Source organism: Lutjanus erythropterus, chromosome 15, assembly GCF_056507025.1.
Source record: "Lutjanus erythropterus isolate fLutEry1 chromosome 15, fLutEry1.hap2, whole genome shotgun sequence".
Classification (NCBI taxonomy): Eukaryota; Metazoa; Chordata; class Actinopteri; order Lutjaniformes; family Lutjanidae; genus Lutjanus; species Lutjanus erythropterus.
The window spans coordinates 909,479-927,485 of NC_139331.1; the positions used below are offsets into that span (position 1 = coordinate 909,479).

An 18,007-nucleotide genomic window follows, 5' to 3' on the forward strand; every position below is an offset into this window, starting at 1 on the left:
GTCGATTCAGCTCTGATACTTCCTCTACTAGCAGATCAGATCATAGGAGTTCAATCAGGACAGACTAAGAGTAAAAGAAAATGGTTTATTGACACGTGCATGAAATATGAACATGAAAAGTCTTTGGCGGTTAGACCCCATTGAGATGAAACAATATGTATATATATATAAATGGGGGTGATGAAGCTGTAGTGAAGAAAACCCCCCGGGGTCTAGACACTGGTGGTGGTGGTGAGGTGTATAGCAGAGACTAGTGAGGTGAAGTGGCTCTGGACTCCTGCTGCCTGGACGTGAAGATTGGAGGAGAGGGCGTCGGGGAGGATCGAGGTGAACATCTTGTGGCTCTAGACTCCTGCTGCCTGGACCTGAAGACTGGAGGAGAGGGCTTCAGGGAGGATCGAGGTGAACATCTTGTGGCTACCTGGGTCCAATGACTGGAGGAGAGAGGGGTGGAGGAGGGTCGCGCTACTGACTGAATGACAACTGATGAAGCAAAGACAGAGGCGATTTAAAGTTTTGGCAGCAGCAAATTGACTGGCTATCGCGACCGTGGCAAAATCTGATTGGATAGTAAAGATGAAGGTGAACGCCCACAAACAGCTGATTAGAGGGAATAGGAAGAGAAGAGAGATGGAGTAAAGGAAGTTGAGTGAAGGCAGCGTAATAGAAGGTCTTCCTGATTGAACTTAACGCTGAGCTTCATGACAAAAATGGCCCCCCAGTCCACCTCATTCATTCATTCATTGTCCTTGAAGGGTTGCAGGGGACTACAGCCTATCCCAGCTGACATTGGGTGAGATGCCCAGTCCACCTCTGTAACTTTTATACAGATGGCAGAATACAGGTTCCCACCTCAAACACGCTGTGTCAAAGGTGCTCAGGATGATTTCACCAGCCCAGTGGACAACACTGAACAGGCTGGGATCTATTACTTTGGCTTATGGAGTAATGGATTACATGTAACAGAATTATAATCTGGATACAAAAAAACAGATAACAATATTCCATTACAGTTACAGATAGACGTAATCAGATTACAGATAGGCCGCCATGTTTTCAAAAAGATATGATCTCTATTAATAAGCTTATAATGAAGCCAATACATTCCCCAGATCTCTGACCCACTGCTGGAATGGAGGGCTGGCCTCTGACTTCCACTGTTGTAGGAAGATTACAGATACATTTAGTAAAAATAGGGATTATTAGTAGGATTACAATATTAAGATAAAGAATGATACACTACCATGCACAGTGCGCACACAACTGGAAATTCATTATCATGCACTCTAGTGAAAAAATGCTTCACTAGGTGGAAATGTCAACATTTTTTGTCTTTAAATCAATCAATAAATTGCACAAAACAAAGGAAGGGACAGTTGGACAACTGCTAAACCTAACAACCAACATAAAAAACTATTAAATTAATATATTTTGATAAGCAATTAATCATTTTGTTATTTTTCTAAAAAAAAGTCTCTGATTTCAACTTCTGGTTTCTTTACTTCTCTCTGACAGTAAACTGATTATCTTTGAATTTTGGACAAAACAAGACATTTGAGGACATCATCTTGGACACTGATAAACATTTTTCATCATTTTCTGATATTTTATGGACCAAACAACTAATCGATTGAGAAAACAATCAACCAATTAATTGCTGATGAAAATAATCGTTAGTTTCAGCCCTAAAAACACTACATTAGGCTAAACAATGTCACCATATTTCATACTGAAGTAATCCAAAAGTTGTTTCTTCAAATTGTTCAGTACATTTTAATCCCTCTGACATGATACATTCACCAGAATGTCACCAATTGTCACCTGGTCACTTCAGCAGCTGGCCTGAATAAAGCTGCAGTCTGTGTTCCCCAGTCCTCCTGCTGAATGTTCTGTCTGTGCTCAGGCTGTTCCTACTTCTGAAACAACTGCCTGTGTTAGACATTGTGAATCACTGGTAACTGAAGTGACCACTGGAAAAAGCTTCCATTTTATAGTAAAGCTTTCATCAAAGACAAGGTACAATTGATGTATTTTCACAAACCGTTTGCTCTGTGGTTCCATCCATTCTTTTTGTCCAGAAAGAGTCACCTATTTTCTCAACTACATGCTGTGTTTCTGAATGACCAACAGTAGATCTAAGTTTCCACACAGAGAGGCATGAGACAAAAAAAGGCACCCGTCTTCTGCACAGACATCATGAGACACACCCACCTACACTAAAAGCACCACCACACGTCACTGATATTAACTGTTTTTCGGGCAACTAATTATTTTTTTTTTTACTGTCACTTAATCTTTTGGTTATATTCTCAATTAATCAATTAGTCTTTAGGTCCAGAAAATGACAGAGGACACTGAAAAATGTCAGTGTTGAGCTGGAGATGATATCCTCAAATGTCCACAACTCTAAGACGTTGAGTTTACTGTCGCAGAGAGGAAAAGAAGCCAGACTCACACTGAAGAATCACAGTCAGAATCACTTTATTTTCTAAATGTAAAAAGTACTCAGGAATTTGACCTGGTGATGCAGTGCAGTGGTACAAGAAGATAAACAGTTTAAAGAGACTAATTTCAGAGTTAAATTTAATACAAGAATTATGTACACATAAGAATATTATATACAAATAAGAATACTTTACAAATTGAAAATAAAAGGTATGAGTAAGATAGAATAGTAAAGTACAGTGTGAGTTCAGAGTAAGAAGTAAAGAACAAGTTAAGAGAAATAAGAAAGCTGGACTCTACTACATTTGAAGCTGGAATCAGATAATTTTGACTTTTTTCTATTAAAAATTTACTTGAGCTGATCAGTTGGTTATCAAAATATTTGGTGATTCATTTAATAGCTGATAACTAATCAATTAATTACAATTCATTTTAGTCTGAATCTTCTTTGTTGTGATTTCTTTTTGTGAGCAACTCTTTATTAGTTCATGCTGAAAGAGCAAACAGAAAACAGGTGTACATATTATAATTATAATTATATTATCATATAATTCATCTTGTATCATGCATGTACACAAAAGTAGTGTTCAGATGATATACAATGTATATCCATGTATACCTTTACTTCATTTCTTATGCATGTAGATACAGATAAACACCTGCACCTGCACACACAAACTAAACTAAATCAACATACTTATACTTTACATGCACATATGGATTATTGTGATTTCCTGACCATCTGCATTTGTCTGTTCATGTGTTATGAAACACCTGCAATTTGTACAAGAAGTGTTCATCATTTTATTCCAATAAAATAATCAGTATGGTTACTTAAAGGGATAGTTCAGCCAAAAATGAAAATTCAGTTACCTACTCATCCTCATTCTGATTGAAGGTCAGGTTTAGTTTCTTCATCAACAAAACACTGCTGGGGTTTCACAGGAAAACCGTGCTACAGAATCTCCCAAACAATGAAGGTGATCAAACTAATCCAAGTCTCCTAAAGCTCTGACATGCCAAGTTGGCTTAAAAAATGTTATTTACACCATGTCTTCAGCCTGAATCTTCACTGTAAAATAAGTAAAATAATAAAGTACAAAGTATATTTGTCAAAACTATTTAGAGTATTAATTACTTTACAACAGTCACCTTTCCAATCTAGGATAAAATGCTGACAATTGACTGATTAATAATCATTTATAAGATACAAGCACTTAATTTTTTTTTTGATTTTTTCTGTTTTTGTCATATTTTTCTCACTTTTCTCACACCTGCAGTTTTTTTTCGTGCATATCTTTTTGTAATAGGATCATCATATTGGCTACAAAAATGCAGATTTGAAGTATTTGAATATGAATTAGTTTTTGAAACTATTATTGAAACTGAGGGAATTTTTATTATTACGACAAAAGTAAATCGCTTGTTTGGGAGTTTTAACATATTCAAAAACTCACCAAATCAGTTGTGGTGTAAATTTACATGTGATATTGTTGTCGGTGCAAATTGCCTTGTCCACGCCCCTTAAACAGCAGTCCCAGCAGCTCGTTTCACTGATATGCACAAAAATTGGCACACACATAGAACATACCCAGACGCACAAAAAAGTCTCTTGGAGCCATAGGCTAAACCCAACAGGAAGTCTGCCATTTTGAATTTGGCAGCCATTTTTGCTGTTTTCCACGTGTTGTATTTTAACAAACTCCTCCTACACAATTAATCGAAATGGCTTCGAAATCGCTCTGTCCCATCTACATTACTTTGTGATCAAAGCAGCTTTAATTCAAATTGTACTCGGTACTCAATTATGATTTTAAAAGTAACTAAGTAGATTACATAGTGTAATGCATACAAAAATACAAGTAAAAGTACAGTCTCAAATCTGCTCATGAAAGTACAAGTACCCAAAAGATGACTTAATTACAGTAATTTGAGTATTTGTAATTAGGTACTTCCACTCCTGGATGTAAATATATAAGCGTCAATTTGAAGTATGTCTTTACATCTAATCAGAAGCTTAAAGTTAGTATACACTTACTGTGACAGCTGAAATTACCATTGAAAATACATTTCTGTCAAACAGATGTGAATAATATCCAAAACCAACTGAGCAATAAGTCAGAAAAAAGATTCAAGAACAAAGAAAATATCTGTAAAAACAGAATTAGTTGTTGGTATAGTTACATTTGAGCATCTTTAACATTATGCATGGTGGCATTTTTGACTTTGCTTTGTTTCCTGACATAACATGCCACAACTTTCTTAAAACTGGACACAGTTAGGAATAATAGTGAAACACACACAAGAACATATTTTGTCTTTAATTATTTTAAGATATCTAGATAGACAGCATCCATTAGATGTTTCTGATGTAGATCTCTTGAAGAAGCATCTATGCAAAATCTACACTGCTGCCAGCAGAGTGAAGATCACTGAAGTAAACAAGCTGTGAACAACTTGCAATCATTTTTTAATGTCATTACCTCCAGATCACTAGTTAATTATGTTGTTAGCTTGAGAAAATAGGCTTTGTTAACTCATAAATAATTATGAATAAAGAGCTGTTAAACGATTCAGTATGACAGTGGTTCATAATTACTTCATTAAATACACTAAGAAGTTAAAGGCAGTATAAAATATACTTCAAACCCAACACACACATAGAAAGCCAGAAAACCTTTAATTCAGGGGTCTGAAGCTCAATAACCTGGGGCCACTGCTGTACTGTCACTTCATAGGGGGGTACTTCAACATTCAAGTACACAAGACAGTGCAGTGTTTCTGAAAATGTAATCTACCAACGTATTTTAGCTATGATCAATTTCTGCACATTTTTCTATGATTATCCTCTGTAGCTAGGTTTTCCTCTGCCTCCCTGGTACTTCTCATACTGTTCTGTGTGTAGTTGAGTATAATGATGATATTTGTTTGATTATATTTCTAGAATGGTGACGTTATGGCATATCAGGCTGGAAGCATTTCCACTGAATGGACTGTGTTCATCATCCTCTTTCCTTTTCGGTTTGGGAAGGGACATCTTTGTTCTTCACCACCAAACAGCAAATAATGCCCTGAAACATTCTCTCTTCTTATCGGCAGTTTGAGACCGATGCTTTAATGTGTATTTTGTTGTGTATGTTACAGAAAAAAAGGTTCCCTGTGTACATTGCAGAGTACATTAAATCTTGACTTTAAATAAAATAAAATAAAATAAAATAAAATTCATAAATTAAGTTAATGGTTGGCTGTCTTACCTAAGATTAAACATGTGGTACTCTTTTGATCTCTGGAAAGTTATATCATTAATACATGCAATTCAGTTAGGACTGCAGCTAATGATTATTTTCACTGTTGATTAATCTGTTGATTATTTTATTAATTGATTAATTAATTAAAAAAAAAAAGTCCAAGATGTTGTCCTCAAATGTCTTGTTTTGTCCACAACCCAAAGATATTCAGTTTACTGTCAGAGAGGAGTAAAGAAACCAGAAAATATTCACATTTAAGACACTGAAATCAGAGAATTTGGACTTTTTTAATTTAAAAATGTTCAAAGTGATTAATAAATTATCAAAATAGTTGCCAATTAATTTAATAATTGATTAATAATTTCATCAACGAATCATTGCAGCGCTAAATCCAGTATTATGAGGAATCAAAGTGGTTGAGCTTCATAATTGCTCTTTAAACAGATGTCCACTAGATGGTGCCATTAATCCACCTTCAGGCCATGACACCACGGTTCAGTTCATTCTGCTCTCATCTCATACTGTTGTAATGGTTTCCACTGGAGTACTAACAGTGTTTACTGTATCAAGAACGAAATCCAAAAATGTGGCCTGTGTGTGTGTTTGAGCAGTTCTATCAAATTTTAAGACAGGACATATAATTTTAATTGTGCTGTTTGTGTAACAAAGGGCAATGTGATAATAACAGTGCCTGTAGTCTGGAGTATTTGAAGTGAAAATAAAAATAATTACAATCAGACAAAGAAAAAGGTTATTTAATTTTCACACAACAATTAACTAAAGTAGCCTTCTGTTCATGTACTTGCAGGCCATGAATGGTTATGAAATTATGTCATGGGTCTTCATGGAAAAGTTATGGAAAAGTTTTGAAATTTTGACTGAACCATGTCTATGGCAAGATGCATCCATTGTCATTGTCAAAGACTTGGGCCCTCCAATAATTAAGATTTGTTTATAGCTCACTTCCAAGGACCAAAACAGATCTCATGATTTATTAAAAGATGTGGTACCACAGATCATTAATAAGCTATAACAATGCATTGGATAGAAATGGCAACAGTGACCTGTTGCTTGTCAAATACTGAGCACACATATACACATGTGGACAAAATTGTTGGTACCTTTCCGTTAAAAGAAAAACCCACAATGGTCACTGAAATAACTTGAAACTGACAACAGTAATAATAAATTAAAAAAAAAAAAATGCTGAAAATTAACTAATGAAAATCAGACATTGCTTTTGAATTGTGGTTCAACAGAATCATTTTAAAAAACAAACTAATGAAACTGGCCTGGACAAAAATGGTGGTACCCCTAGAAAAGACTGAAAATAATTTGACCATAGGGACATGTTAAACTAAGGTGTGTGCTGTAATTAGCATCACAGGTGTCTTCAAACTTGTAATCAGTCAGTCTGCCTATTTAAAGGGTGAAAATTCACTGTGCTGTTTGGTATCATGGTGTGTACCACACTGAACATGGGCCACAGAAAGCTAAGAAAAGAGATGTCTCAGGAGATTAGAAAGAACATTATAGACAGCTTTTTGGCAAGTCCCATCAGCTGTATGTTCACAGACGCAAAAGTGAAGCATACAAAGAAAAGAATACTGTACCTACTGTGAAACATGGAGGAGGCTCAGTTATGTTCTGGTGCTGCTTTGCTGCATCTGGCACAGGGTGTCTTGAATATGTGCAGGGTACAATGAAATCTCAAGACTATCAAGGTATTCTGGAGCGAAATGTGCTGCCCAGTGTCAGAAAGCTTGGTCTCAGTCGCAGGTCATGGGTCCTCCAACAGGATACACCCAAGAATGGCTAAGAACAAAACACTGGACTATTCCGAAGTGGCCTTCTGTGATCCCTGATCTAAATCCTATTGAACATCTGTAGAAGAAGCTGAAACATGCAGTCTGGAGAAGGCACCTTCAAACCTGAGACAGCTGGAGCAGTTTGCTCACGAGGAGTGGGCCAAAACACCTGTCAACAGGTGCAGAAGTCTCACTGAGAGTTACAGAAATTGCTTGATTGCTGTGATTGCCTCAAAAAGTTGTGCAACAAAATATTAAGTTAAGGGTACCATCATTTTTGTCCAGTCCAGTTCCATTAGTTTGCTTTTTGAAATGATTCTGTTGAACCACAATTCAAAAGCAATGTCTGATTTTAATTTTCAGTAAATTTTTATTTATTATTACTTTTGTCAGTTTCAAGTTATTTCAGTGACCATTGTGGGTTTTTCTTTTAATGGAAAGGTACCAACAATTTTGTCCACATGTGTTAAGTCTCAGATCTCACTGTTCCTGAGCTTTCTTGGTCTTCTCCATCAGCAGCATTTCAACCAATTCAATTTAATTTTCTTTACTTACAGCATATGTTATATGTGTGAGCAGCATGAGTGAACTACAGCTCATGTTGTTGTGTATCCCATATGCGCTTTTCTAAACATGTTGCAAACTGCTGCAACTTCATAATGAGCAGATCACAGAACAATTTCCAAGCAGATAAATAAAATCCAACCAAATAAAAGATAAAACTAGCAAAAGGGTACTGCCAGTGAAAACCAAGGCAAATGAAACATATAAGGCCATTAAAAGGCAGATAATCCTGCAACGTCAAGAAGACTGTCTGATAAAAGTATATTTTAAGAAGAGATTTAAAAGAATTCCTTGATTCCGCTGACCTATTGTTGTCAAGCAACTTGTTCCTTAAGTTTGCGACTCTGTTGTGTGATGATCATAAATGACCTTGATATTAAACAATTAAACTATTTATAATATAGATGACTGAAGTGTTACCTATATATAGCTGTCATTGCATTAAGAAAAATCTGTCTGTATGCACTGATGTATCAGTCCTGTGACTGACTAGTGGCCTGTCCAGGCTGTTCATGTCAGCTAAGATCAGAGCAGACCCCCGGGACCCTGTTTTTAGAATTTTTAAGGATCCCAGGGAATACATTTTCTTTTTGCCTAATTGCTCATGTTCATACTTGTGCGCGCAATGACGCGCTGCACTGGATGACTTATGCGCTCTTGTGGGTGTGTGTGTTTTTTCCCTGAAGTCGCGCAGATCTGGTAAAGGGCGGGACGCAAACACAACTAAGTGGTGTAACGTGTGCTGTCAAACAGTCAGACAGCTGGCGTACAGCAGTATGGCACATAACTCCTCGATCAGGTGCCGTGACCTCCAGCAGGTGGAGTCCGGAGACCCCCTCACCTCCGCGCTGATGTTCTCGGCGGGGGTTGTGGGGAACATCACGGCTCTGGTTCTACTGAGGATCCGGCGCAGGAGGAGCTGTCCGGCTCTATACCCGGTGCTGGTGACGGCGCTGCTGCTGACAGACCTGCTGGGCTCCATATGCGTCAGTCCGGTGGTGCTGTCGGCCTACGCCCGGCGGAAGAGTTTAGTGAATCCAACCAGTGACCTGTGCTCGTATTTCGGCTTCACCATGACCTTCCTCAGCCTCTCAACTCTCTCCATCCTGTTGCTGTTGGCGCTCGAGCGCTACCTGTCAATTGGTCAGCCGTATTTCTACGAGAGGCACCTGAGCTCGCGCCACGGTTACATCACTCTCGCTGGAGTGTACCTGGGCAGCGTCCTGTTCTGCGTCTTTCCGTTCCTGCGGTACGGGGAGTACGTGCAGTACTGCCCCGGAACCTGGTGCTTCCTGGAAATGAACCACATCAAGGATCAGGGTCATTTCTTCATCGGCCTATACGCGTCCTTCATCCTCATCATCACCTGCAGCACCGTGCTGCTCAACATCTCCGTCATCAGCCACCTGCTGCTCATGTACCGGAGGCACCGAAGGAGCGGCGCGTCCGCGCCCTCCCGCTACCGCAGGTCTCTGTCCATGACGGAGGAGGTGGAGCACCTGCTGCCGCTGGTCATCATCACCGTGGTCTTCATCTGCTGCACCTTCCCCTTAGTGGTAAGAACAAGGCCTCCACATGGCTCTCATGTGACAAACACAGGCTTCTTAAACTGTGAAAATGTCTGAATTGTTTTCAAGGCCTGAAAAGTGCTTGAGTTTTAGATAACGTGCAACAAATCACAGTCAATCAGTGTTTACCACAGTCCAGGATGGCGTCTTTCAATGTCTTCTTTTGTCCAAAACCAGAAAATATTCACATTAAAGAAGCTGAAATCAGAATGTTAACTTTTTTCTTAAAAAATGAATAAAAAATAATTAATTAATCAGTAAAATATCTGAATAAATGATTCAATTTAATTGTTGCAGCTCTAATAGGATGCCATGTCCACACTATAAAACCAAATGCTCAAATTAATGAATTGTAATAAGTAGTGAGAACAGAAGTTCTACTAACTTATAATTGTTGTTGTCAGTAGAATTTTCTTCCTTTTTTTCTAAGCTCATATTTTTCAATTAATATGAAGTAAAAATTAAATAATGGCTTTTTATATTTGAAATGATTCACTTCTGTTAACTTATTGCAGTGGTGGTGGTGGGGGGGGGGGAGGGGGGTATTTCAGCTGTCTTAATAAATAATTTTAATTTAACTAATCAAAGAGTACATGTAACAACTCTAAAGCCCCAGGTTTTGAGGATATGAACTCCTTTTTTGAGTACTGCTAACTTATTTGGGTTTTCAGACAGCTGGCACAGTTTGAAAGATGGAACTTTGTCATGTTCTCCTTTAATTTCTCTGTTCTTTACAATTCTCTCATGAAACATAATTTTGGTGGTTTAGAGCACAATAACATCTGATCTTTAACATTTTGAGCATATGAATGTATATAAATATGTCATTTACCACAGATGCTTGAAAACCTTGAAAATGAAAATGCACCTTCAAAACGCTTAAAAAGTGCCTGAATTTGACTTTGGAAAAGGTGGAGGAATCCCAGCAAACAGTTCACTACTTAGTTTTTATCCAGTCATCAACCATGTTTTTTTTTGGCTGAATGAATATGTTTACCTGTAACTGAGTCCTAATTCAACAGAAATATTGGGCAATCATTTAATTACACTATTAAACTGATTTTATGAGTCAGCTGGCACATGTACAACACATTCTTCTCAAAAGACTTTCTCTTCCTCTTTGTTGACTACCACAGAACAGGAAGAACACTCATCAGCTCATTTTTCCCTCCTCAGCACTGACAAATAATGGTAAAGGATTTCTTTAATTTCTTCCATTTGAAATAGCAGACCCACTGAGAATAAACCTTGCACAATCAGAAGAATTAAAAACCTCAAAGGAGCAATGTGTTTAATCAGGGACGTGTATAGGCTGCAGATATCTTTTACTTTAGTAATCGAGTATTTTACTGGTTATTACACTGATTAATTGAGTTAGTGGGGAAAAACATACTTTTGTTTTATTACTGTATTATAGTCAGTGGTGGAAAGAGTGCTGTTACATTACTAAAATATTACTCAGTTATAACTAAAAGTACTGATGTTAGAAAACTAGGACCAGTGTGTAATAATTACAGGAATTTATGTACATAAATTAGATATATTATATATAAGTATGTTATTTATTATTATCAATCAACACAAAATCATAATCTATATGTTCCTGTTACTTTAGAAATAGCCATTTATAGTTACATACTGTCGGGTCGACAGCGCAGAGCGGACAAACTGCACTAACAGTGAGTCTTGGGAAGCCCATGGCGACCTTACGTAGACGCTGCAGCGTAAACATGGAAGTAGACGGGGAGGATAGACGCGGGTGATTGCTGGCAGACCATTTAGCGTTGTGAACCTTGACTGGCACAGTTTTGACAAATGGAGGATCATACAAACACTGTGCCAGAACAAAAAGCAGCGGACAGTGAATCCCTGTCATCCAAGAAGCGGAGACGCGAAGAAAGTAAATGCAAGCATGACAGGAAATGGCAAAAACACAAATCAACATCGGCATAGCGTTTACACAATGGAAATCTACGGTGGCCGACAAGTGCAAACGCGCTGCATATACAGAAACGCGCTGCAAATACAGAAACGCGCTGCATAAACAGAAACGTGCTGCAAATACAGAAACGCGCTGCATATAGGAAAACAGATGCAAAACGAAAACGCTGCAAATACAGAAACGCGCTGCATATAGGAAAACATGCAAAACGAAAACGCTGCAAATACAGAAACGCACTGCAAATGAGAAAACAAATGCAAAACGAAAACGCCGCATATGCAGTCACACAACGGAAGTGCTCCAGGCCTCTAGGGGCAGTGCTGAGCTTTCCCCCGAGAGACAGACAACGGACGAATCAACCTGCGGAGGAGAGGAATAGGCCTACGTGAGAAGTAGAAAGTTATTGGTGAGAGGAAAATTGGAGGCGGGAGAGGCAAAAAATCAGAAAATGTAAATCAGACAAACAAACAAAAATGTAAAAATGTAAATCAGCTGCACTTTCATAATACAGTAAAAGATGAGGGCCACGTGGAAAAAAGAAAGAAAGAAAGAAAAAGAAAAAAGAATACGTACTTTTTCATGTAGCCTCTCCCGCCTCCAATTTTCCTCTCACCAATAACTTTCTACTTCTCACGTAGGCCTATTCCTCTCCTCCGCAGGTTGATTCGTCCGTTGTCTGTCTCTCGGGGGAAAGCTCAGCACTGCCCCTAGAGGCCTGGAGCACTTCCGTTGTGTGACTGTATATGCGGCGTTTTCGTTTTGCGTTTGTTTTCTCATTTGCAGCGCGTTTCTGTATATGCTGCGTTTTCTTTTTGCATTTGTTTTCTCATTTGCAGCACGTTTCTGTATTTGCAGCGTTTTCGTTTTGCATCTGTTTTCCTATATGCAGCGCGTTTCTGTATTTATGTATTTGCAGCGTGTTTCTGTTTATGCAGCGCGTTTCTGTATTTGCAGCGTTTTCCTTTTGCATCTGTTTTCTTATATGCAGCGTGTTTCTGTATTTATGTATTTGCAGCACGTTTCTGTTTATGCAGCGCGTTTCTGTATTTGCAGCACCTGTCTGTATATGCAGCGCGTTTGCACTTGTCGGCCACCGTAGAAATCGCTGATGGAGGACAAACGTTTTCACAGTGACGCCAAGGTTGCCTGTTTTCTGCTGGACAGGTAATTCATCCTACACACATAATTGTAGTTTGCTGTGAGATAGCTTTCGCTCGCCATTTTGTCCGCTGATGGCCACCATACTCTTGGTGAGAGAGGGGCGGTGTCAGGGTAAATCCTCTTAGTTGCAATCTAAGGTTTAAACGCTAGATGCCACTGGAAATCACACACTTCTCCTTTAAGTACTAAATATTCTTTTCAAAAACTACTCAGAGTATTAATTACTTATTTATTCTCCAAATTTTTCTGCTCTCAGTGGTCACACTCACCTCTCCAAACAGGGTTACAAATTTTGTACACGATAGCAAATAATTAATAATTAATCATTTATAAGATACAAAACATGTTTTTTCTCATTTTAATTTTTTTTTCATTTTAAGTTTCCCTATTCAGTATATACACATATATATATATATATATACACACACACACACACACACACGCACACATACACATACACACACACACATATATATATGTATATATATATATATATACACACATATACATATATACATTCAAATTCCTTTTCCAACCCTGTGCCTGCTGCAATGTTTTGGAAGTTTTTCATCAGCATGTCTTGGTTTTCATTGGCCTGTTTGTGATCAGATCATCTGATTGCCTACTAAAATGCAAACAAAAGGTTTTGATATTAATTCAAATTGTTCTCAGTACTCAACTATGATTTTAAGAGTAACTGAGTAGTTGCTCATGAAAGTGCAAGTATACACAAAAAAACTACTTAATTACAGGAATTTGAGTATTTGTAATTAGTTACTTCCACCCCTGGTTATAGTATCCTGTAGTACATATAATAAGTAAGTATGGACCACAGAGTGCCTAACTATCACCCCTTCAGCTGTGCCCCATAGGACCTAAATAAATACTTCCCAACTAATGGTCTGTCACCGTCAGTGGTGGACAAAGTACTCAACCCCAGTACTTGAGTCAAAGTATAGATACTCAATTACAAGTGAAAGTTGCTCAGTCCAAATTTTACTCAAGTTAAAGTACTAGAGTTCTTGCTTTTAAAACTACTTAAGTATTCAAAAGTACATGTTTTTAAAAATACTTAAGTATTCAAAAGTACAAATTACAAAGTACATTTTCTAATATCAATACATGCTGTATTGTTTTCATGATGCATTTACAGAAGCTTGTAACTCTCTGAAACCACCTAATGATGCACTGACCTGCTTGTAGAACCACTCTGCTACACAAAGTCTATAGAAACACCTATAAAAACTTCAGCATAGAATTACAATCAAAAACAAAAAGGACAACTATTGTCATTTTCTGATGTAACTGTATTAAAATCACATCATAAAATTAGATTGAAGCTAACTGTAAGGAGTTCTCCAAGTCTGTTAAATAACTGAGATTTCTTTCTGTCTTCAGAGGCAGTATATATACATGAATTATGTGGTATTTTTCACCCCGATAAAAACAATCCAACTTTAAAAGCAACCTGGAACAATTAATAATTATAATAACATCTTGAGATTTCATTTTGTCTTTCTCCTGCCATCACCATTACTGCTTTTTGTTTGAATGAAAGAGGGAGAGCTTGCTTGTTCTTGTTACAGAGCGCCTGAATGACGCATTTCCACTTTTACTTCAATCCAGAGGAGCTACTGTGATTGGTTTCCTTCAAAGATTAGTCAAAAAGTAACAGCAACTTTCCTAGAAATGTAGTGGAGTCAAAAGTACAATATTTGTCTTTGAAATGTAGTGGAGTTAAAGTAATAAGTTTCCAAAAAAACAAATACTCAAGTAAAGTACAGATACTCAAAAAATGTACTTAAGTACAGTACTCACGTAAATGTACTTCACTACTGTCCACCACTGGTCACCGTGTAAGTAAGTTTAAACTGCTGCTGCACTCTGAGTTCAACTTCCAAAGTTCAGCAGCAGAAATCACTTTTGTACTCCAACAACATGCTTTCCTCACAGTGATCTGTGTCAGCCGCAGTAAATCTGCCTGTCAGTCTTTTGTCCTTGAGGCTCAGAAGAGTTGTCATTTCAGGTGGCAAAGAAATAAACAAAAGCTCCATTTTATTATTGTTTTTACTGTTGTATCAAATTCAGTATTGAGAACAGCTGAATTTTACTGGTACTGGTATCAACTACAAAATTTCTGGTGACATTCCTATGAAGGTATTACACCTACTTTTTGACACAGTGCCACAACATAAATAATACTTTAAGGGATAGTTCACCCAAAAATAAAAATTCAGTCAGCATGAGTGTGAGTAGATAATGACATAATTTTTCAAATTTTCATTTTTAGAAGAACTATCCCTTGTAGTGTAAATTCCATATAATATTCTTTACTTGTCATTATGATGATGACAGTTGTATCATGCTCACTGCCACCATGGGGTTCACGTTTTGTAAATCGCCTCTGACTGACGTCTGCCTTTATATTTGCAAATGCTGACAAATTTGATTTTTGACAGAAGTGAGGCTGTAAATCTTACACTCTCTGTGATCTGTAACCTTTTGACTGCTAACGAATCACTTCTGTCAGTCACGTGAACAACAATTGTTTGAGAAGATGTATGAGACGCTCCTCTGAACAGTTCCTGTGCTTTACTTTGTGATATTGGACACTCACAGTGTTTTGCCAAAGGACACAAAAAAGCCTGTTGCTGCAGTCGGGCAGAAACCTCGTATGCCAATGTGTTTTTCTGCTGCTACTGCTTTTCAGGAAATGAAAGCAACTTTGTGTTTATAAACTGAGTGAATGCTGTTTAGTCAAAGTTAGTAATTCTTTTTAATACTTTTCAATGCTTAAATGTTTGTAAAAACCACAGACAGACATAAAGGGTGACAAACAGCATTGATTTATGAAAAAAATAAAAATATCAAAATATGGAGATGTGAGGTTTGCGGCTTTCAGTTTGATTTACAAGTGTAGTCTCCTCAATCATCTGTTAGGTTGCAAACATCAGTGAGTAACATACAGTGGTGGAAATAACATTTATTCAAGCGCTCTACTTCAGAACAGTTTTGAGGTACTTTCATGCCATAATCCACCACAGTTCAGAGGGAAATGCTGCACATTTCATTCTAATACATTGTCATGGTTTGGGATTTTGTTTGTTATCTCCTGTTTTATTTTGGTAGTTTCTGGTCCTCCCTCGTGTGTCCTGTTTTTACTTCCTGTCTTTGTCTGTTTCCCGCCCTTTGTGATGGTCATGTGTGTCACCTGTTGCCCACCTGTGTCTCGTTAGTTCCCCCTATTTAGTCCCTGTGTTTCTCTGTGTCTTCGTCAGTTTGTGCTGCTTGTTTTTCATGTTGGTCAGCCTGCTTCCCGTTTATCTCCCTCCCTGTGTTTTTTCCCTGGACTGTGTTTTGAGTTTGCCTTTTGTGGATTCTGTTTTTCCTTGGACTCTGGATTTTTACCTCCCCTGCGTTCCATGTAAGCCTTTGTTTTGTTGTTTTATTTTATTAAACCCTTTTGAACTGGTACTCTTCCTGGTGTCTGCACTTGGGTCCTTCTTTAGTTGAATTGTTACATACATCACCCATTCTTGATGATCGGGATAAATTATGTCCTACCAAAAAATAACATTTAAAATTTATTAATAGCAACACTTGAATTCAAGTTACTTATGGATTTATCTTATGAGATATATGTAATTTCTGAAATATTTCGGTTTGCCTGAAAACACCAGAAATGTCCTCACAACTTAAAACAATTTAAAAATGTGTTAAAAGCCTTCAGAACATAAAACCTAACATAATACCTACTGATGATACAGATATGAAAATGTTCTATTATAATCATCAGAAAATAGACTTTTTATGAAATGAAATGAAAAACGGACCATTTTGTAAACCGTAAGACATCAACTTGTTTTTTTCCAAATCTGATGGAGCTGATGGCTACACTTAATAAAAAATTAACTAGGTTTGTTTCAATAGACAAGAGTTTGATCTTCTAAAACATAGTTTTCATAGTACAGATTTGTCCAAATCCTCAGTATTTTTATTTGACAGCTATAGTTACTGATTACTCTTTCAATTAAGACTTTACTTCATCATTTAATACAGTAAAAATCTGTGGAACATTTACATCTATAAACATTTGATACAGCAGTTGGAGCATATTTTCATCATGGCTCTATGTAATGTGAAAGGTCATTATGGCAAGCCCACGGAGCAGTATAACCCATGTGTGCAGTTCCCCTCAACTCTACAGAGCGTCTTTAAATTCCTTCTTTCAGTTTTTTGTCCAGCAATACTTTGGCTCAGTCTCACCACTCCAATCAGTCTTGTTCCAGCAAGCAGCTGTTTCAGGGCAAAACTCTCTGATAACCCCACAGTTATGGGGCTTTTCCACTGACACTTTTGAATGTGCTGAATCAAACCGTGCTGCACTGATTTGCATTTCCATTGCCACTTTTATCACACCAAGCTGCGCCTAGCCGCATGCAAGATGGAGTGGAGCCAAAGTGAGCCCAACCTCCCTCCAAGAGGGCTGCGGTGACACTTTGTCGACCGCAGCCAACCAATGATGACCCTTCTCTCTCCCCCTTGAACAAGCGAGTGTTATGATACTCATGTGTGTGCAGGACAGCATAGAGGAAGACTTTTCTAAATGTGTGTACAGCTCTTGGTACCTTCTTAGCTTCATACTGAATCTCTGTGCTTTGAAATGTAGTTTCACTCCTGTGTCACTGTTTGTACTTTCAGGTATCTACATTATTTTATTGTTTCATATTCACTCTCAGCTGTGTCGGAGTCATTTTAAGTTACTGATGATGAAACCCCCCCAAAGCGTGATTATATATATATATGAGCTTCTTCAGAGCTCAGCTGACTGTAGTCAGTTATCATAATAACATGTATTCTTTTTATTCTCCCCAGCTCAGAGTGTACATCAACATCACAGTTGGCCAGGAGGATCAGGACGCTGACCTCCGTGCTCTCCGTTTACTCTCATTCCACTCCATCATCAACCCCTGGGTCTTCATTATCCTCCGGCCCTCTGCTCTAAAAATCATCTTGAGGAAGTTTTGCAAATCCACAGCCATCAGCACTCAGGTCACCATGGCTGGGCAGAGGCCTTGCTGTGCAGCTCCACATGCAGGAGAATGAAGATGACCGTAGACATGGATATATGACACGAGGCCTCTCAGGCCTGTGGTGCTGTCTCTGAGTTACGGCTGCTGCCTGAAAGTCGAAGACTGAATCATCAGTTGGAGCAGTATAGGTCAAGCAGTTATGTCAGTCAGAGTGCATCACGAAACAGATAACCTGACA

The 18,007-nt window shown here is 38.0% G+C and overlaps 1 protein-coding gene across 1 annotated transcript; it reads left to right on the forward strand.

The window, feature by feature from the left end:
- Positions 1-8,806: 8,806 nt before the first annotated feature.
- On the forward strand, positions 8,807-17,842 carry LOC146313729 (prostaglandin E2 receptor EP2 subtype-like). The gene is made up of 2 exons (XM_084738171.1): positions 8,807-9,621; positions 17,612-17,842. The coding sequence occupies exons 1-2, from the start codon at positions 8,842-8,844 to the stop codon at positions 17,840-17,842; spliced, it is 1,011 nt and encodes a 336-aa protein (XP_084594297.1). The 5' UTR covers positions 8,807-8,841.
- Positions 17,843-18,007: the final 165 nt, after the last annotated feature.

What these genes read in the sequence shown, in the direction of transcription:
- LOC146313729 (XM_084738171.1), top strand. Translation starts at nt 8,842, where the DNA reads ATGGCACATAACTCCTCGATCAGGTGCCGTGACCTCCAGCAGGTGGAG. An exon ending in GCTGCACCTTCCCCTTAGTG is followed by an intron (nt 9,622 to 17,611) that starts GTAAGAACAAGG and finishes TATTCTCCCCAG; the next exon opens with CTCAGAGTGTACATCAACAT.